The 22759-nt window shown below is 34.7% G+C and overlaps 1 protein-coding gene across 4 annotated transcripts in view; it reads right to left on the bottom strand.

Moving 5' to 3' along the window:
* Ac76E (adenylate cyclase type 2 Ac76E) overlaps positions 1–22759 on the bottom strand; it is a 1046273-nt gene that overhangs the window by 376870 nt on the left and 646644 nt on the right. For all 4 annotated transcript variants that reach the window (XR_011335836.1, XM_069845293.1, XM_069845295.1 and 1 more), the window contains exons 6-7: positions 13108–13440; positions 10033–10227 (exon numbers count right to left, since the gene is read on the bottom strand). Coding sequence is in view for 3 of the 4 variants with exons in the window: in XM_069845293.1 (XP_069701394.1) it covers positions 10033–10227; positions 13108–13440 (528 nt within the window). In the remaining variant the exon portion in view is untranslated. The remainder of the gene's footprint in view (positions 1–10032; positions 10228–13107; positions 13441–22759) is intronic.

The raw sequence follows: 22759 nt of genomic DNA, 5'->3' as shown, positions 1-22759 counted from the left end.
GTAAATTTCCTGAAAAAAAATCCAATGATTGGCGACCTGGATATATGGCGTTCAGATAAATGGAGTTATACTGAATTATTTGTCAAATATGTCCTCTCTTGCGATGAAAGCACCAATAACGACACGAATTTAGAGCTTTAGCTTGTTATATTTCAGGCGTTAGCTTTCCAGCAGTATTACAATGTGACTAAAGCAACGCTGTTGACATATAGAGTTAAGAACACTTTTTTAATTCGTCGACGAGCTCATGAACGACATGAACGCAATTTCATTTATACGTTCTTAAGTTCAGCGGATAATTCATCGTTGCTAAAAGAGATCGTTATTAATATTATATAAGTAAATAATCCTTGATTAGGGCCTATCTGATTCTAATGCTGATATTTCTGATGGACTGTACACAGTATAGAGAACATACAGTAAAGACACCTAAGCCATTTCGTGGGAACAAATTCTGAGTGCGCATGGTCACGAAACCGAGTGTATTATCTGGAACTTCCACCAGATGGATCTCCATCTACGGAGGGCTGGCATAATTTAAAATTAACTGAAAACATGCATTACTCATCTTTTAACAATTTTAAAGACATGAGGCAAAGGAATGGCAACATAACCATAACAATAATTACTTCCATATGCAATCATCATGAAAATATTCACTAATTGACGCTAACATTCAAGTCACTGTTTGAGGCTTATGTTGGTAAAATTGATGCAAGTACAACATAATACATCATGGCGTCCGTTGCGGTGAAGTGCGAACATGAACGTCAACAATGGATATAAGTATTTTGACTTCCTAGCGACATAATATTAATGATAGATAATATACATACATGATTATTCGTATTACTGACCAATAAAATAAATAAATAAATATTCTACTAATATTTTGATAGTGGTTTGATACTAGCGAATAGTTGGATTCATTGAGAACTAGACCTTACTGAGCTTGAATTTAGTACCAACAACATCAAAGGTACAGACAAGAGTTGTCCCTACTGATTCTTCCTATACTGTGGACTGTACTTGAAGATTTGTAAATGGCTGCCCTGCATAGCGTTTATCAGACAACAGCAGAAGAATGAGGTATGTAAATAGAATATTGTTAGGTAAAGACATACTCTTGGACGGCAAGAAGATTTAGAAAGAGGTGGTGGCAAATTTCAGTACAATGGTTCGTCCCAGGTATCTGTAGAGTAGAAGTACGAAATAAGACCTCTGCGCAATGGTATGTGAGAGGGCAGGACCAATGACCACTCTGGGGGGTGGCATTGGTTGAACAAAGCTACCAATCGCTTGCAGGAAGGGGATCATTTCTATCTGAACACACAACCACGAGCATCTTACCCCTTAGAGGTCTCGAGCTAATACTGTTCGCAATACACTCCAGCACAGATAGACTCCGCCCCCATGTGAGATAAGTCTCTCCACAGACTCATGGGACGGACCATAGAATGAGGTGGTGCGGTTGGTACCACGTTTCGACCGCTTTTACCCCAGAAAAAGACCCGATATTTAAATTTACATTCTTGTTGAATGCGCGTCAACATGTAAGTCAGATTTAAAGAGTCCAACGTCTTCGTAGCTCAAACAATCTTCATGCCACCACTGTTTGCACCCACTACACTGCACCCAGTCCTCAGAAATTGGTTCTTCATAGGCTTCGTCACAATCAGGACAGACAATTTTTCCTTCTGAATCTGTCCGATGTGTTGAAGTTGACGCTGATGAATTGTAGTAATTGAAACTCTTCCTGCATTGTTTAATGTTGCACGACTTTTTCGTTGTAGCTGAAGAATCACGAGAACTGGTCTTTTTGCATTGTTTCTTGTTGGTAGAAGTTTTCATTGTTTTTAGAAGTGAGTTCTTGTACGGAGAGAAACAGAAAACCTCAGATTTTTTTTTAATTCGTTTCCTTCTCTTTGACTCCATTGTCTCTGGTAACGAAGAGATCATAGCTGGTGAAATTAGTGCCTGTTCAATAATCTCAGGTTGAACTGCTAAGGAAATGTATCTTCATTTTCGTGTACTTTTATCATTTTCGATTTTGTTCGACTTTTCTCTAACATTTCTTGGATAAATATTAATTTTCTATTCGATTTCCTAACATATGACGAGATCATGACACACATGGGTAGAAAGCTGCAAGAAATCATAATATTTAATTTATAAAAACTTGTTTTACGACACGATGTGCTTCAGTGCGCAATCTTAGAGGATTCTACATAGTTCTGCATTGTAGTCAATAAATGGCAGGAGTGTTTACTTAGACAAACAGGGAAAAGTGCATAACGTAGCTTATGTATTTGTTTAGCAACAGTAATACATGGATACAGGTTTACATAGTTGGAATTGTTAAATAAACTTAACCTTCTTCATATGCAAATTTATACGAGAATCTGGATAAAATCAATTTTTACCCAATAAACCATTGTAAATCCACTTTCATACAAACACTTTACAGTTTACACCATAGAGCCAAAGTCTAGTATATACAGTCACGAAGCTTGGGATGATTTTTTGCATTCCTCGCGATAGTGCTAGCCGCTTGGAGCGCTGTGAGTACTAGGAACAATAGACTGTGCTATTGCCATTGATTTAATACAGGCCATAGGGCAGACCACGTTACTCGCTTAACCCGATCACGAAGGGCGGCGTTTCAACCATATAAAATAGTTGGAATTCATAAAGAGTAACATATATTTCTCTAAAATGTAGTGTAATTGCATTAATAAAATTTGAAACAATGATTATGAGACACTTCAGGCATAATTCACTTGCGAGTTAAGGTGTAATATTATTTTAGTGTGAATATTAGCCTACGTTATTCGTATGTGTAATACCTGCCTTTATTTCGATTAAATATTGCGAAATTCTTGTACATTCATTTATGCACGATTCAATAATTTTCAGTTACACCACACGGATATTTAGATGTGTTGAAATTATAGGTTATATTTACCGTACCAGTTGCCCCTTTCTGTCCAATTTTAGTGGTCTCCAATGCCCTCCATTACATATATATGTTATGTCATATGGAAATTATAAGTTATATTTTTTCTACATTTAACTTATATTCCTATATTCGCAATTACACATTGCAATTAAACATAATGTCATGTATGATACCCGCACGTTCAATTTGTCTGTATTTTAATACTACAATTGAGTACTGAATTATTGTATTTACCTACTACCTAAGAGACGAAGTAACACAATCGTACGTACACTAATTTCATAGTAGTGCTATGGTAAATTTTCTGTCTACAATTAAGGAAGGTAGATGTGCTAAATTAAAATCACAATATAAATTCTTTTTTATTAAATCTCAAAATAGCTTTTATTCTAAACTTAAAATATTGATGCGAACAGATTATGTTAACATGTAAAATTCTCTTCACATTAAAATAACACAGTTTTGTAATTGTTTCTGCAACATATTATGCGACAAGAAGTAAACGGAACTTATGGACACATTACATTAAATAAAACTTAGCAATGATATTCAATAAAGTTATAATATAATATTTCACTGAGCTCCATACACTGAAATAGAAAACCCGAACATATATTACGGCCTGGTCTAGATCGAAAAGGCATTGACTGTGCCGTATTTCGCATTGTTGTGAAAAGTTGTGTAAACTGTGAAATATTCGTCATCGGTTGTAATAACTGTAAATGACTAAAATACGATAATTTGAATAATAATATGAGAAAAGGATACGTTTATAGTACTATAAATTGTAAGAAAAAGAGGTCAGAGTTATCCTTCTTCCGAAAGATCCAGGAAGGTGAGTTTATAAAATATAATATATAATTTATGAAAATAATACATAAACCTTATGTATTTGATATTTCAATAGTAGAAGGAAGGTATTAATTTTTTCAAAAGAACACAATATCGAAAGTACAATACTCATATATTTAATCATTTGCTAGGGAAAGGGTCAGTGATGAGGCGATAATAGCGATCCTGGTGATTAGCAACTATCTAAGGATGTATATTAAGTATTGAACTTCGTGACTGTATATACTAGACTGTGATAGAGCTATACCTCACAAGCAACATCTCTCGACGGAACGGCGGGAATCAACAATGCTGCCAACTATAAAAATATTACACTGCGCAGTCTTAGGTGCCTTTACCTTACTCTAAAGGGAAATCTGGAGATTTCAGCTCAACTTAGATATTCCGGACATTTGGTGAAATGAGTGGCTTGGTTTTTTCAAGTGATTCCTGGAAAACATCTCTATTATCTCCTTATAATATTTTTATAACTACCATTGAACAGCATTTTTCAATTATCTGAAAAATCCTGTTCAATGGTAGTTATAAAAAAATTAACGCAGATGGAGGAAAAAACGTACGAAATATAAATATATATGAAGACTTTTATGAAATACGAAAATTGTACCAAAATATTATGAAAATTTGTTTGGGGTTCATTGCATTTACACATTCTGAATTGTTTTCATAACGATAGCAGAAATTATTTAGAAATTGAAATTTCACATTTTGTCTGCCTGTAGTAATTACATACGAGTATTATCAAATACCTTACTATAATAATACTAGAAAGCTAGCAGTTCTGTGCGCGAACGGCGCAGGTGCTGCTACCTAGGCGGCAGGGCGTGCTGAAACCCGCGAAGCAAGCTGTAATCTACTATAATGTAGATTGTTGCTGGGCTAGGAAATAGTTATATTAATTAGTGCTGTGTTAAAATGTCGGATTGTATATGTGCTGTTTATAACTGCTACAATTACAGCATTACAAACTGCTTCAAATTATACTTTCGATTTCCGAGAGATCATAAAACGTGAGTCAACAACATTCTTTATTAGGCCTAATGCCTAATGCCTTCGTCTCTGTGTTGATAGAACAATAAAAATTAGCTTTTTTTAGGCCTAATAAATGAATAGAAGTTAAAATGTATTGGAAATTTTAAGGTTTTATCAAATTAAGTTTTATTGTTGTCCACATGCCTTTACTAATTATTACAACCATCATATTAGTATCAAATTTATCTTTACAACTGTCAGCAACGGGTATAATTATAAAGCATTATTGTAAATTCATTCTTAATGTCGGAATTAATTTTGTCTCACTAAAACAAAGAAAAAAATATGTAACAATTAATTAACGGAAGTATGCAATATTTCTCATAATATCCAGCTTTGATACAAAATAATAATGTTACATTAAACGTTTTAAACAATAGTCCGATTCCCGCTATGTTAATATTTGTATTTGTGGACGTAATTCCACGCCGCTCGGCTAGACATCAGGTACGGGATATTTCACACTCACGTCAATGCTGCTAGTATACAGCTTCCGGTATTATTATAGTATGGTATTTGGTATTACCTACCGGTACCTGTTCTCTAAAGGGTATTATTTATAAGTTAGCCTACGTTCCTAAAATTTGTGAAAGTTGGTTTATATCTGTACACTTTAGATTTTTGCATTTTTAAATGCAAAATTTTATTTTAACTTGAACGAATTTACTTCGCACCTAAAAACAAGCAGAGATATATGCTTGCAAATAAACCTGTCATGTGCACATTGCGACTTTTATAAAGACGTGCTGTCATTCAACAACACCTAACAGTTAAATCCAAGGCCAACTATAAAAACTGGTTATTGAACTGTTACAAATCGAGCATGAGGCATTCAGACCTATTATGAAGTCCTCTGGAGATAAGTGCTTGCGCGCATCTCACCAGAAGTATCTGCAAATGTAGTTGTTTTGCGCAAATAAACATTTATAGATTCGCATTAGCCTATAAACCCACCGTAAGAGTATAACCATTAAGTACCTGGTAGACTGCGGTAATAATATCATCTCAATGTGTCATACCCACTGACTCAATCTTAGGCGCCAACTCTATAATTTCTACGGATGGAACGTTCGACTTATAATCTCATCTTTGTAATTCGGTGCAAAGTTTTCTAGTTGCCATATGTATCATGATATGGATGATTGTGAACTGTGGGGGAAATTATAATCATTGTACATTAAAAATTCCACTTCTTGCGTCAGAAGGCAAAAGGAAGTAAGCGCCAAAATATTAATTTTTCAGGTTATGGTTCATTCATAGCCTATATGCTTATTTTGATGTAGGTACTCCCGAATTGTAGGGATGGATAACTGCGTATTTGTTTTGATATTCAGAGGAAATAAGTCATAAATAGACAGCGGAAAAAAGTCAAAAGTCATGTTTACGGTTTACAAGTACTGTACGCATAGACTACGGCATGAGGTGTGCACTTTTCCAAGCAGGTAGTTACAACACGGTACCGTCCACAGAAAGCACCAGCGAACACCGAAAACAACTGCCACTCTGCGTTCTCAGTCAGTCCTCGTCCGTACGTGAACAGAGAACATTGAGATACGTAAACATATTATTCATTTGTGTTCGAAGGCAGGTATTAAAAAACATAGGGTGTATTCTTTAATATAAGAATATGGTGTCGACATTTTTAGTACAGAAGCAATTGGTGAAACAATTAAATGTGAGTTATGTATCTGTGCATTAAAAAAGATAACAAAACAATCTACAGAACATCACTGTAATACACAGAAGCACATGAAAAATCTTGCTCGTATATTAGAAGAAAATAAGGGTTCAAGTTCAAATTCCGCCTCAAATATGAAATATGACTTTTGCTAGGATTTGTGTCGAATGATGATAAGTTGCAATATTCCATTCAAAACGTTGGACAATCCTCACTTTAAAGGGTTTATAGAAAAATATACAAAATATCAGGCACCTTCTGAATCATCGATTCCCACACAAGTTCCATAATTTGGGACATCTGGCCGAAATCTACGGCTGACCACTAGGATCCAGAATACAAAGCAGAGGTTAAATTAAAAATACAATATGATTGCGGAGAGAATAGGCCTACGGAACAATGATAAATTTAAAAATAAAGTACAATTTGATTTCGGAGAAACATAAGATGAAAATACATTGAAGAGTAATGAAATGAAGTAAAAAAAAATTACATAGTATTATACAAGTGATTGTGTAAAATGGATAATGAATCTCTCAATACCTTTAGACAAATTTTGTTAATGTCCTCATTAAAAAATTTAAAAGAAAGGAGAAGGGTTTTGGTTAGCTTAAATTAAGTTCCCCTAGCGCCAAAAAGAAGTCCTTTCACTTCCCATGTATTAATATTCATTTTGTATCTCTCACTGAAGTGAGGAATACATGGGTTGTAAATAGACTTCTTTTCATCGTTAATGTTATTGGCTTGTTGATCATCCTTCTCAAAACGGACAGTGGAGTCAAGAATGAGGCTTCTTTGATTCCAGCGATCGATGGCTATAATGTCTGCTCTTCTCGTTGACCCATCTCAGCCAAGCAGTGAACTTCTTCGAAACCTCCCTTCCGAAGAGTGGGTGCGATGGAGCTTCTCACTTTATTGTTCCTCAGTAGTTCTCCTTTAGGGCAATAATCCAAAACATACCCAAGGGTTTCTACTTCGCTGCATCCTGGATGACGACATTTTTGATCTTGAAAGGAAAGACCTGGCACCGATCGTACTGCTGCGATGTTTGTGGACTTCTTTATGGCATTGGTCCACTCTGAGGATGATATCCCTCTTCTATTACTAATCCAAGAGTTGTTTTTTGGATCTTCACTGTAAGTTACCACTCCTTTGCCTTTTTGTGGAAGACAACACCAATTATTAAACGATCTCAGCTGTAACTCAGATCGTAAACTTCGGCCTGTCATCGAATGTGCTTCTGCGCTTTTGGGAATGTTTAATTGTGAAATAGCACGCGCCTCTATGTGCCTACTGTGCTAACGTAAATAACAACTCTCTGACGAGACAAACTACTCGCGTTGTAGTTATCTTCACATCCGAATGACTTTTTTCCGCTGTCTAGTCATACATCTGTGTAAAAGTGGAACATTCATTTCACCTATCTCAAAATGGAGACTCTGGACTTACTTCCTTCTGGCTTCTGAGGTAAGACTAGGACATGCTTCATGTGGGTCAAAGGCTCATCTCTTACGCCAACAGGTGCGTATCTATCTGTTAGTCCTACATCGGGGGGGGGGGCTCTGGCTGGGACTGCCCTCGAACGCAGGCCGCTCGGAGGGGCTCAACTCACATCTTCATGAGCAGCAATAATTTAATTAGACAAAAGCAATCGAGATTCCCAATCTATAATTTTCTGAAACCTATCAAATACAAAATAGTCATAACAGGAAAAACAATCGAACAGATATCTAGGTTCGATTACTTGGGTTTTAACGTCTCATTAGATTATATCGAAGACACTGACAGGAAAAGGTAGCTTTGGAAAGGTCATAGCAGATGTTTGAGATAGGAACGAAGTTTCGAAGCGTTGATAAATTCAGTATCACCATATGGCTGCAAAAACTAGTCTACAAAACGAGAGAAAGAGATAAAAGAAAAATCTCTCTATAATTAAGTTCTTCAGAGCAGAGCTGGGTCATCCTCTGTGATAAAATAGAATATTGTTGATGATATTCACACACAGAAATATATAATTTAAACGAAAAACTGCACAACAAAAACAAAACAGGTAGGCCTATGATCACGTTTTGAGAATGGACAAGGGTAGACTACTGAAACAGATTCTAGTGCAGGCCCAATGAATGAATGGCAAATAGATATATGAGGCGTCCGAGAGCAAAAGGACAGGATCAATAAAATATTAAACAGGTCATATGAAGTAGTCCGTGATGTAAAACTGCATGTTTTCGACCTTTCCGGAACAATTTATTAAACCGGAAGCCACAAATCCCCATCACTCAAGACTTTCTTGTTCTACGATGGTACGAAGGATGAGTGAAACAAAGAAAAATTCTCTCCGGCATCGAGATTTGAACCCGGGTTTTCAGCTCTACGTGCTGACGCTCTATCCACTAAGCCACACCGGATTCCCATCCCGATGTCGGATTGAATCATCTGTTTAAGTTCCACCTCTTGGGTTCCCTCTAGTGACCTACCCCATACACTGTGTCATAGATGTATGATAGTGGCACAATATCCACACATATGTAGAGGTGCACTCGTTATGAGTGACGAAGTGGCCGGAATCCGACGGAATAAGCGCCGTCTTAAATCACTAAGTGATTATTTTTCGCATATCATATATTCTTACGATGTACCGAAGTACATCCGTTCCAATCATCCTTCATCATATGAAGACGCAGAATTTGTGCACCGAAATATCATATGTACTTCGGTATCGTAATAATATACATTATGTATAAAGTCTACGTCAGAGCTACATATGCCTCAAAATTCTGAATTATCTCTAGTCACTGAACTTCATTCACAAATTTTTTTAAACTTGACTTGTCTACTGCTGATTATTACACAATTGAGATTGTAGCCTCTTCGTTATGAAGTGTTTGACACCACTTCGAATGTTCCATCGCTTCGCATTCTCGAGTTACATTGCTTCGGCTGCAGCGCGACCCGCCAAATCGTGCCACAACTTCCCCCTCCCGTGTATCGCTAGATGACGTCATCCGCTCAACTCAAGGTCACGTTGGATACATTGATTCTTCGTCAGTCGATCGCCGTTTACTTCATTGGAACAAGTTACGTAGTTTAGAAATTAAAGGAGCGACCAAACTGGTCTGAAAATGGGTCAGTGGACTTTCTGGGATGGCACCCTAGTATTGGATCACACTTATTCACGTCGTAACTTGTAAGAATGGTGAGAGAAGAAGAGACATTACCCCGATAATTAATCTGCCCCAAATACCGACAACGACAACTGTCAAATTCCATTTCAGACTATGGGTAGTCGAGATTTAAACCAAGGAGTCATGTTGAAAGCCTGATTTATTATTCATTCAACTAAGATTGTTGTGTCAAGAAACAACATAAATCCATCTATATTTTACAATTCCAGTCTATTTATATCAACGTAGAGTTTAACGTCTCAACTGCTAGATGTATATTTTAAAATTCCATTTGCATCTGATTACCAGACACGGGCCGTTTCCTCTGCATGCAATATTGAACTCACCTCTGCGGCGATGTAGGCCGGAATGACGCTGAGCAACAGCTGCTCCTGCTGCTCCTTCTCGCACTCGAGCTTGACCCGCGATTCGATGCAGGTCCGCGTGCCCACGAACGTGTCGTGATGCGCCGCCTCCGTCATGTGGCGGTAATACAGGCCGGTGCCGCTCGCACACAGGAGGAACAGTGCCTCCGCGCCGAGCTGCCAACAACAAGACTCCTTAGCAACGAGCTGCTCTAATCTGTAGGATCTATATTATATTATTTACGGAGTGTCAGAATGCTCCAATTTAAACAAAGCTCCTTAGCAACCATTCACTTTAATCTGTTCTTACCCTTAAAAATGACGAATGAGGAAGGAACAAGCATATAAAAAAGAAACCATTAAAAAGAGAAGAAGGAAGAAAGGAAGTGCGAAAAGATAGGCAAATAAAGGCAGGGAAAAGGAAGAAAGGCACAACAAAAAAGAGAAGGAAACAAATATTTATTCTAGCTAATAATGTTGGCAGAAAGGATAATGAATGAAAGATAAAATTATAAAAGAAAACAAAAAGAGAAAGATGAAGAGGAAGAAAACACAGACAAAAAAATGAAGAAGTCAATAAAAATAACAAGAATACCGTAAATGGCCAGAAGGGAAGATAAAGAAAAATATGAAACGAAAGAAAATAAAGACAAAAATGAAGAGTTATAAGAAAAGAAAAAATTAAAGACTATGGAGAAAAGAAAGATAAAAAGTTGAAAGAGAAGAAAATGTAGACAAAATGAAGATTTGAAATAAAGAAACAAAAATAAAACACAGAATAACATAACAGGAAAGAAAAAGTGAAAGACAAAAACGAAGAAAATGGAGGCCAAAATGAAGATTTGAAATAGAGTATAAAAAACCAGACAAAATCATAAGAGAAAAAAGAAAAAAGAAGATGATAGGTAAAAAGTAAAGACAAAATGAAGAGTTAAAATAACACAAAAAAACATAGAAAATCATGAGAACAGAAAAAGGGAAAGATGAAAACGAAATGAAAAGCTGAAATAAAATATCAAAACAGAACCATAGAAAATATAAGAGAAAAGAAAAAAAGATAGATGGCAGGGATAAAATAAAGGCAAAATGAAGAGTTAAAATAAAATAACAAAATAACCAAAGAAGTATAAGAGGAAAGAAAAACGGAAAGATTAAAATGAAGAAAATGAAGACGAAAGGAAGAGTTAAAATAATACATCAAAACAAAAAAAACATAGCAAATCATAAAAGAAAAGGAAAAGAGATAGATGGCAGGGAAAACATAAACACAAAATAAAGAGCAGAAATAAAAAAAACAGAAAATCAAAGAAAATCATAAAAGAAAACAAAAAAGAGAAAGATTAAATGGAAGAAAATAAAGACAAAATGAAGAACTGAAATAAAATATCAAAACAAAACTATAAAAATCATAAGAGAAAATAGAAAGAAGACCGAGAAAAAATAAGGACAAAATGAAGAGTTAAAATAAAAAAAGAACATAAGAAAAGAGAAAGATGAAAACGAACAAAATGAAGACGAAATTAAGAGCTGAAACAAAATATGAAAACAAAACCATAAAAAAATCATAAGAGAAAGACGAAAACGAAAAATTTAAATAAAATGAAAAGTTGAAATAAAAGAATAAAAAAACAGAAAATCATAAGAGAAAAGTAAAAGAAAAAAATTAAAACGAAGATAATGGAGATAAAATGAAGAGCTGAAATAAAAGATCACAACAAACCATAGAAACCTACAAAAAAAAAAGAAAAAGAGCAAGATAAAATGGAAGAAATAAAAAATAAAGACAAAATAAAGAGTTGAAATAAAATAACAAGAATAAAATAGAAAATCATAAGAGAGAAAAAAGAAAAAGATGAAAAGGATGAAAAAAAAACAAAATGATTGTTAAAATAAAAAACAAAAACATAAAAAAGAAAAGAAACGACTGAAAGTAAGGAAAAGAAGATTAAGGTGAAATAAACAAAAGAAAGATGAAGATAGGCTGAAGAAATATCGTCGACTTACAAGTAAAACACATTAAATAAGAAATATTACCTTTGAGAAAAAAGATGTTTTGAAAGTTCTTAACGAGACTGAATCCTCAAAATATGAATTTTAGTAAGTTGTTTCTCTTCACGTGTATTCAATTTTCCAATTTCAAGCTTATACTTATATATTATGCACATTGTATGCGCCTTTTTGTTAAAAGTAATATTTTTTAGCTGATGTGTTTCGCTTCTAAACCGACGATATAATAAAATAAAATAAAAATAAAAAAAAACAATGAAGGAAGAAAGAGCATTACAAAATAAAGAAGAAACAAAGGGAAATTAAAGAAAGAAGAATTAAAAAGTTAAGAGAGAAAAATAAGATAAATAGAAAGGAAAATGAACATAAAATGTGATAAATAAAATACAGAAAAATAGAAGGGAGAGAAGATGAAGAAAATTAGTAACAAAGATCAGAATAAACAAGAATTAAAGGAAAATAACAGATAAGCAGGGAGCGAATGAAAAAGAAGTAAGATATTGAGAAAAATGTCCAAAATGATAAGAAATTAAGAAATAAAGGACGGGTTAAAAAGTGTGAAAATATATGGAAAAGAAAGGAAGGGAAAATACAGCAGAGTGAAACAAGAAAGAAAAATAAACAAAGAGAGAAGGGGGAGGAGAAAATTAAAAGAAGAGAATGGAAAAGCGGAAGAAACAGTGAGAGGAAAAGATGAAATTAATAAACAAAGAGATGAAAATGATAATGATGATGATAGTTATTCGTTGAGTCAACTGTCTCAAGACAGGTCTGAACCTCACAAGTGATAGAAAGAAGGTACGACTTATGAGGCAATTAGTCCAGGAGATAATGGGGTAAGTTGGCCAATTCCTTTCCCTCTCCATTGCATACGTCACCAACTAGCTACATATTACACTAGTCAGACTTAAGATGCACACAAACAATTGTTCTTCCTCTTACACATACCGTCAAGTGAGAATGCAATAGAAAATAGAAAGAAATCTCTGTTCCTAATAACTGTTCCGTTACTAGACGATTATTTCTTGAAGTAGTAGATAGCGGTCTTACTTGCCAGTAGAAGCTCCGAGACTCGTAGAGGTCGGGACGCCACGCCAGGGCCAGGCCGAGGTGCGCTACAGTGAGCAAAGCAGCCAGTATCAGGGACGCCGCACGGGACACCGGCATCATAGTGTGAATGGCGAGCAGCAGGGAGAACAGGGGCAGCGGCGCCGTGCGCCACCCCAGCGCCAGGGTTCCTGCCCCCAGCACGCCTGTCACCACCAACGACACGCCGAGGGCAGTTAGGTCCGTTCGGAGCAGACAGGCACTTTGGCCGGCCGCGAACACGCCCAGAGATGTCACCACCATGGTGACCAGCACCAGCAGTGGCGTTAGGGGAATCTGCAACACACGGTACAATATACTGCATTTTTACATTTCATTGGGCTGGTTTCTGGTACGTATGATATCTATTACATAGCTTCATCCAATGGATAAGTATTACAGATGAAGAACGATCGAGACAGCAAGACTAACAGCGCCCTCAAAGCCGAAAACCCGCACGACAATGTTCTATACGTCGCGTTGTTGACGTAAAGACTGCTTGTAAATGTTTCGAGACGTCTAGATTGATCACTCCCAAAGTCACGAACGTCAAGCAGCCTTGAATCGCTGTTTATACCTGACTGAACTTTTATCTACTTTGGTAACTGTTATATATGTATAAACAATGAAGTAGCCTATTTGAAACATCATCTCTACCTTTCAGTGTATAATAATCCGTTCCCCAGTCTTTATATAATTACTACGGCCTTATTAAAAGACTAGGAATTTTCTTTACATATAGGCCTATTTGAGATCAAGTGTGCAATCTCAAGTAAAAAGATATTAACGTTATGTTTTATGTTTCTTAGAAATGCAAATTCATTTGAGATTTTTTTTTCTATTTATATAACCATAGGTAATATCATATAATAGAACCAGAACATTTTGATAACTAAGATACTGTTCTGTTTTGTTCTTTTTGTCTTGTTTAAACATTTATGTTATTTATTTCAATGATATATGTTATTCAAAGTTACGAAATCTTTCCACGCCGACCAAATGCTATTTCGAGAATGATGAGCGACACTCGAAGCGCACGAGAATGACGAGACGAGACTCGAAAGACAAATGCAACGAACACAGCGAGCGAGAGCGGCAGTTAGTTTTGTTCATCTCTCATAAGTATTGCCGAAATATCCTAAAGCGTTTCTCTACTGTATAAATCTCTGGATAACTTGTCTCCAGATAAATGGGCAGATAGCTCCTTATCTATTCGATAATTATAAAATATGGTGAAAGTGTAAACGTTACAGATTACTAGTAAATATTGTATTAATATCAAAATGAACATTTTGTCGACATCATTATCATCTTCTTTTTCTTCATTTTTTTTTTTCGTCAGAAGAAGCAATATTAATTCCGATAAGACAGCGAAAATTTCGTGACAAATATCGGTAACTTATCCGATATATATGACGATAGTGAATTCAAGAAACGATTCAGATTATCGAAAGAACTTGTAATGAATCTCCTTCAAGAAAACGATCCACATCTGGAACCATGTACAAGAAGACACCAGGAATGAACTAGCTGTTTTTATAATTTTCTGTTCTAAGCTACGGTAGTGGCAATTTTGAGATTGTGATTGAGAGCAGTGAAAGAGAGTATTTTAATTTAAGGATATAATATTTTGTCTCTATATTTTTTTCTTGCTTACGACAGAATACATCGACCAGACTTATGAAGAATTTAAAAATTGCATAAATTACCTTTGAAACTACATCAGAAATTAGATCCCTGTGTGAAATAGCATACATGCATAATTTTACTACTGAGTACCTTTGAATTTTCACATCAAATGAAAACCGCAGTAGATGTAAGACAAAGGATGCAGATTGTCAGCATTATTATTCATTGAACGTTTATGGAAGAATGGAAAAATTTGACTCGAGAGGACCCAAAATATCAGAACCAACTGTAGTCTTAAAAATACGACATGCTATGCAAATTCAAAAGACAATTCTTCAAAGAACAACACATATTCTCTTCAAGAATAATGAAAACGTCAGCTGATCATGTTTATGCAATAAAAACGAACCTGTAGACAAAAAAGATCTATAAGGGTTAAAATAATTGCAATACAGGGCTCCAACGGAAGACCTTTCCGGTTTGGAACCATGTAATTTACGCTCTATGAATCTGAGGTGCAAGAAAAAAGCACCAATGGAAAGAGAAACTCAAAAAGTTTAGTTGTGGCAGCAATGTTTTCCTAGTTGACAACACTGCCTCATAATAGCGCATATAAACAAATTTGTTGAGGGGAAATGGCTGCTATAGGGGACAGAAATGCTTTATTTTTATGTGAACCAGTCGGTTATTAATGTGCAACGGCATTACCAAACGAAATTTGATGAAGATCCACCCAGTGGACCTAAAATCCGTAAATGGTACACTGATTTTAAGGAAAGATTCTTCGCAAGCGGTTGCGATTTCATCCGTATCGACTACAGTTGTTGCAAGCCCTAAAACCAGAGGACAAAGTGCTACGAATAAATGCCTGCATAACTATGCAGACTTTAGTTGAAAACGATGATGAATTTATTTGTTCCGTGGTGTTTTCTGAGAAGCTACTTTTCATCTTTGTGGTCAAGTGAACAGACATAACCTCAGAATCTGGGTGTCGGAAAATCAGAGTACCTACATGGAACTTCACTATAGACTTGATGTGTGCGGGTTACCAGGGGAGGGGGGCACAATGAACATCTTTAAGGTAAGAAACTAAACTTTATGATTTTCTCTTTCCATTGGTACTAATTTCATGCACCTCAGATTCATAGAATGTAAATGCATGTGTTCAAAACTGGATAGGTCTTTTGTAGGAGCTCTGCGTATATTAAATAGCAGAACAAGTCGAACATATAATGTACTACGAAATCTCAATTTTACGAAATAAATTTGTAGAACAGAAAATAAACAAGTACAATGGAACAAATTACATTAGACAACATTTCGGTAATTGTATATGAATATTAAATTTATAAAACTACGATTCTACATAATGAGAATAAAGCCAATTGGTACGAAGAAAGATAGAGCAGAAAAACGGGGAGGTATAGAAAATAAGATTCGTGAAGCTTTCTATGCTACCCTACACCATCTCAGATCAAAGTATCCTACTGTCATACTGTGGACCGCAGTGGATACTACCTACAAACAATAATAATAATAATAATAATAATAATAATAATAATAATAATAATAATAATAATAATAATACAGCAATAATATTAAGTCTACCGACGATGGCAGGGGCAATAGACATAATAATAATAATAATAATAATAATAATAATAATAATAATAATAATAATAGCGTAGACCAGGGTAATTGTAAACACTTTTCACGGATTTCAAATATATTAGAACATTACACAACCCTCAGTAAGCATGACAAAGAAATTGTGATATTTTTAGATCTTTCTATTCCCTGAAAATAGGTTTAAAATAGTAAGGTTGACTTTTTTCATCTTTTAATTGCTAGTTTACATTTACCCCACCAGTTTACATTTCCCCCTTTGAGAGGGGGTAACTGTAAACACCAATTTTCGCACTGGCTATCAAACACTGAACATTTTTTGTTCTGTTTCAGAAGAAAGAGCTGTACTTCTTCCAACTCCAATTTTGGTCACTGGTACATTTCGTCCCTTTAACCTATGATATTTGACGATATAGGAACTCAGTATCTCTCCTGAGTTTCACGATAACGTACTATTTTTCACTTCTGTGACAACCCTCTCTAAATCCTCTACAATGTAGGTGAGTGGGGGTCTCTTTGATTACTGAAAAGTACGAAATGTAACCATAGTAAAACATATTTACAATTACCCCCAAGCAATTAAAATTATGGGGCAAATGTAAACACGTCATAATTTAATGAATTGAGATTATAGAAGATCTCAAAACCATTGTTATAAAACGATGAAAGAGTAATGGAACGGAGAAAAATTCTCTCCAGCGCCGGGATTTGAACCCGGGTTTTCAGCTCTACGTGCTGATGCTTTATCCACTAAGCCACACCCGGATATAACCCCGACGTCGGACAGAATTGTCTCTGATTGAGTTCCAACTCTTGGGTTCCCTCTAGTGGCCGCCCTCTGCACTACGTCATAGATGTCTATGAACATAGGACCGAAGTCCACTCATGTGCTGAGGTGCACTCGTTATGAGTGACTAGTTGGCCGGGATCCGACGGAATAAGCGCCGTCTTAAATCACTTCGTGATTTACGCATATCATATATTATTTCAATGTACCGAAGTACATATGATATTTCCATGCAGATATTCTGCGTCATCATACGATGAAAGAGTAATGAAATAACATTGTTATAAATGTTAACTACTATACATTACTCATAAAAACAACATATTCTTAAAAAAGTAGCACTGTACGTTTACTTACAATGCCTGAAATGAAGGTGAAGCAAAATTCTTTCTCAACTTTTTTTGTAGATTCTTGCAAAACATTCGTTCACAACTAAGCAGTTACTCCTACTTCGCACCAAACTGTTTTGTAGGTTAGCCAACATGTTAATTTAAATATTCCCTGAATTAAAATTTTTATATTGACAGTTTTGTATTTCTCAGAGCATTTGTTCACAATTACCTCCTGTTGACAATTACCCTGGTCTATAATAATAATAATAATAATAATAATAATAATAATAATAATAATAATAATAATAATAATAATAATAATAACAATAATAATAATAATAATAATAATAATAATAATAATAATAATAATAATAATACCGCAACAGTATTGAGTCTATTGACGATGGCAGGGGCAATATAATAATAATAATAATAGCAACAATAAGAATACCGCAATAATAATAAGTCTACTAACGATAGTAGAGGCAATAGACTAATACTAATAATAATAATAATAATAATAATAATAATAATAATAATAATAATAATAATAATAATAATAATAATAATACCGCAATACTAAGTTTACTGGCAATGGCAGGGGCAATAGACTACTTCGTAGGAAGGAACATTCAACACCGCTGGGTTCTTCACTATTGTAACCGCAAACTATGCAATCGGACTGTGAAATCGCATTTCCTTTTATTAGCGGACACCCACTGCGGCGCTCCGAATCCGCGATAAACTCGTCGCTTCCTCCAGAGCTTGAAATTCGGTTTATCAGGTTATTGACCGCACTGGCGTCCGGGCATAAAGCTGCAGTGTTAAAGCAGATATTAAAAGAGATGAAGACGATTATCATCTTTGCTGCCAAAAACATCACATGGCAATTCGGGGGTTTGAAAAATTACAAGCATCGTCTCAAACTGTAAGGAACAGGACATAAAATCGGGTGCGGATGGGGAGGAAAGAGAAGGGGAAGTGCCATAAAACTGAAACTGAGATACAAGGAAGCTCTAAGTGACGTCACCACATATCTTCATTTAGTGTAATATAACGCCCCGCGAGAGATGTAGCATTACGACTGAATAATGAGACAGCTTCGCACGTGGAAACAGTTGAGCGTGAAGGACCCCGCATGATCTTCAAATTATTTTTTCAGGAAATAACTTGACAAATTACACGATGAACCGAATCTACTCCAACCGGCCGAGTCGTACTGTCTGACACAACAAGCGGAAGATGTGCTGGCGTATATCCAACTACACAAATATTTCAGGTAACGTAATAACACTCTCGTGACTGCTTTGGAAGCCTGAAGTTAATTTGCAGGAAACACGCCCATTTTGTGTACGTTTCTGGATACATTTGTGTGGCGGAAAACGAATATAAGATAGTAATTCATTTAACCGAGTTTTCAAGTACAGAGGTTGCTTGGTTTAGCTTAAGGGGTTAGGTACAGCTTAAAGGAGTAACATTTTGGAAATATTCAACATTTTTTCCCCTCCATTACTGTATCTTGTACAATAATGAAAATTAGTATGTGTAAAACACTATTCTTCTGCTATATGATAAACATATTTTTACGATTAAAAAAAATTATTATAATTTTCTTTTTCAAAATTCAAAGTTCACTGTGCAGCAATGAAGCGTTTCCCTTATAACTGAAAAACTATCCAATAGTTTGTGATGAAATTTTTGTGTGTATTTATGCATGTCATATCTACAATATGTTGCAAAATCACTTCTCTATCTTTGATAGATTGTCTGATAAAAAATAAATTCATTTTTAAAATGGTCAAATATCTAACACAAAATAAAAAAATTGTTTATTAAGGAATGTAACTGAAAGAGCATGATATTGTAAACATGAGTTTCAGCAATAAAATAAAAGGGAGAGAACATGAAAATGTTAACAAGTTTATGAGTTATGAGTGAAACGCTTCATCGCTGCACAGTGAACTTTGAATTTTGAAAAAAAAAAAAAAAAATATATATATATATATATATATATATATATATATATATATATATATTTCCTTTTAAATCGTAAAAATATATTTTTTTTTCATATAGCAGAAGGATAGTATTTTACACATACCAATTTTCATTACTGTACAAGATACAGTAATGGAAGAAAAAAATGTTGAATATTTCCAAAACTTTTACTGCTGTAAGCTGTACCTAACCTCTTAAGGGGGGAGGTACACCATTGGCCTACAAAAATTTAGTGAAATTCATTTTTTTATATCTCAGCTACTATAAAGGCTAAATGAACAAAATTTTTCATGTTTTCAAAAATACGGGGCATAATTTCAGGTACCGTAATTTCACACAACTATGGTCCTAAGCCACAACTATGGTCCAAACACACGCGCTCACGAAAACAGTGATATCTCAGTTCCTAGTGATAGTTAGTGATTATTTAAATACTGAAGCATAGAGCATAGATATAGTAATATTGTGAGGGTTATGAAACGCATCCTGTCTGCCATGTTTTGTCGCTAGTCAACTATCAAGTGGAGTTAGGTTTTGCACGTTACCTCGTCCACTGGAAATTTTCTCTGCCATCAGTTACCACAACAAGAATTTCTGTGTTCTTGATGGTCTATATGACAGGTAATTTAGTATTTACATACATTTAATGAATATTTTTACAGTTGCATATGTATTTTCATTTTTATTGGAAGAGTAATAAAAAATGGTACTTGGGGTTCAACTTTGGTCCTATCATTTTTGTGGACCATAGTTGTGTTCCGACTTCTGGTTTCGGTTCTTACATTACAGAATGTTTTTATAGCTTCTGGTGGTGCCACCTAATAAAATTTTTCGTAGAAAGTTGGCAGGAAGGTCCTATAAGCTATATGATGACAGAAGTATGGATCTTTGTATAAAATATATCACCAACAAGGTACTGATGCAGCGGGAAGCCGCAGAAAAGTCCAAAATACCTCGTAGTTCTATAATACCTAAATCGAGAGCACTGCATGAAAATAAACTAAACTCACCTGATCGACAATGGTTCTTCTTGTCTTCAGAAAAAAAGCATTCGTGCATTCGTCGAACATGCTATATCCATGTCCAATCTTGGATTTCTGATAACGTTATTCTACTTCAGGTGTAATGTGAAAATGTACCTGGATAGCCAAGACCGCAAAGTACCAGCATTCTCTAAGAATCTACCTGGAAGACGTTAGGCAAAATGCTTTTCAGAACGTCACAAGAATGAATTATCACAGGTTTTGCAGTCTCCAAATGTGACCGATCTGATGCAACCACTAAACAGAACTTGTTTTCGAAATTGAAATACCATTGGCGGCAAATACTTGACGAGTGAAAAGGGACACCAGATGGAAGAAGCATGCCAACAGATTCCAAAAATGTATTTCCTCCATTATTAAATAAGCTCTGGAATAAAGTTACAGTATTCCGATATCGCAAGCAAATTTGCAGTTGGATTCAGGAAAGTTGCAATCTTTCCCCTTTGTGCAGTTGAAGTTTTAGGAAGTATGCCATCATGTTCTGATCCTAAAGTCAGAAACCCAGAAGGAAGTGCTGTTTCAGACACATTCATAAAATATATAGAAATGACAACGAATCAAGCAATAGAACAAGGAACATCATAAAGAGGAGAAAGAAGAAACTTGATGTTGAGTCAAGTAAAAGTAATTCAGCAGCAGATATTGAAAATTTTGCATTACCATCTACCTCCAAAATTGCAATTTGCTCAAGCAGAAACAAAGGTTATTGCAAGGGGAAGGCAGTAGAGAGTTCTACCGTGAAAAATGAAGATGGATATTCCTTGGCATCAAATCTTCATTGAACTTGTCAGACATTGAAGAGACACTCGAAGATACTTCAAATCATCCTTAAAAGATATTAAACGATCTATCATTTTAAGCCAAAGTAGCGAAGTACGAAAAGGAAGGTTTTCCATGTGCCTGAACTTGAAGGTCTATGGAGTTAAACAAAAAATTAACCAACTGATTATGTACCTATCTGTTTGAGAATGTTTGATTTTGATTAATAATGTTTGTCTTAATTTTTTTTTTTTGGTTTTATATTGATTTCATTATTTGATACAAATTGTATTTTTCTTAAAGAAACAGCGGTTATGTTAAAATTAAGAAATAAATAATTTTTCTCACTGTCTTCTGCAAAATCTGTATTTTATATTAAAAATTATTGACTGCTGTATGACACAGTTGCAAAACATCCCCTCAACTGTAGTCCATGAGCGATTTATATTAGGATATATTCAATAGACTATAGTTGTGACTTCATAACACAACTATAGTCCACAGTTTATGAAAAGATGTTCCATATACCAACTACATTTCGAATAACAAAAGTGTTTGATATTAATTCCTGACCTTTCTAAAGTTGATATCAACAAAATAAATTCTTCTAATAGTTTTATTTTGTAAATTACATTGAGAAATCTAAAAAGTGATGAGATATTGGACCATAGTAGTAGTAGTAGTAGTAGTAGTAGTAGTAGTAGTAGTAGTAGTAGTAGTAGTAGTAGTAGTAGTAGTAGTATTTATTCCATATTTATAAACCCTATTTTACATAAAGTATATTAGGGTTATATTTTAAACTAATCATAACAAATTGAAACTTACAAACTACCATACAATAAATATACACTTGTAAGAGTGTAACATATATAAATTAATTAGATTAATGTCTTGAAATTACAGTCGAAAAACATAGAGAATTTAACATGAATAGCATGTTGCACTTATAGATAATATTATGACACTTAGCTAATATACACACATACATACATACATGCTTACTTACGTATGTAGAGACATAACATATAGATACATACGGTGAATAAACATTAATTTGGTTGAAGGCTTGAAATTATAATCGAAATACCTAGAGAATTTAACATGAATAGACATGTTGAACTTGTAGATCATATTAAGACATTTCGCTAAAATATGTACATTTGTAGACATAATATAACAACATGTAGACATATATTTATAAATATACACATGCATACATACATACATTCATACATACATACATTACATACATACACTCACACACAGATACATATATATATATTATATATATGTATATATATATATACACACACACAGCAAGATGTACGTCAGTAACAGATAATTGGAAAGGATGAACAATATTAAATACCTTGGACATTCATTATCACTTACACATGACTTTGATATACAAAATAAATTTACCAAATTTATAAAAACATAAT

The sequence above is a fragment of the Periplaneta americana genome, chromosome 14 (genome assembly GCF_040183065.1).
Source record: "Periplaneta americana isolate PAMFEO1 chromosome 14, P.americana_PAMFEO1_priV1, whole genome shotgun sequence".
In the NCBI taxonomy this organism is placed as follows: Eukaryota; Metazoa; Arthropoda; class Insecta; order Blattodea; family Blattidae; genus Periplaneta; species Periplaneta americana.
This window is presented reverse-complemented; position numbering and strand designations above follow the sequence as displayed.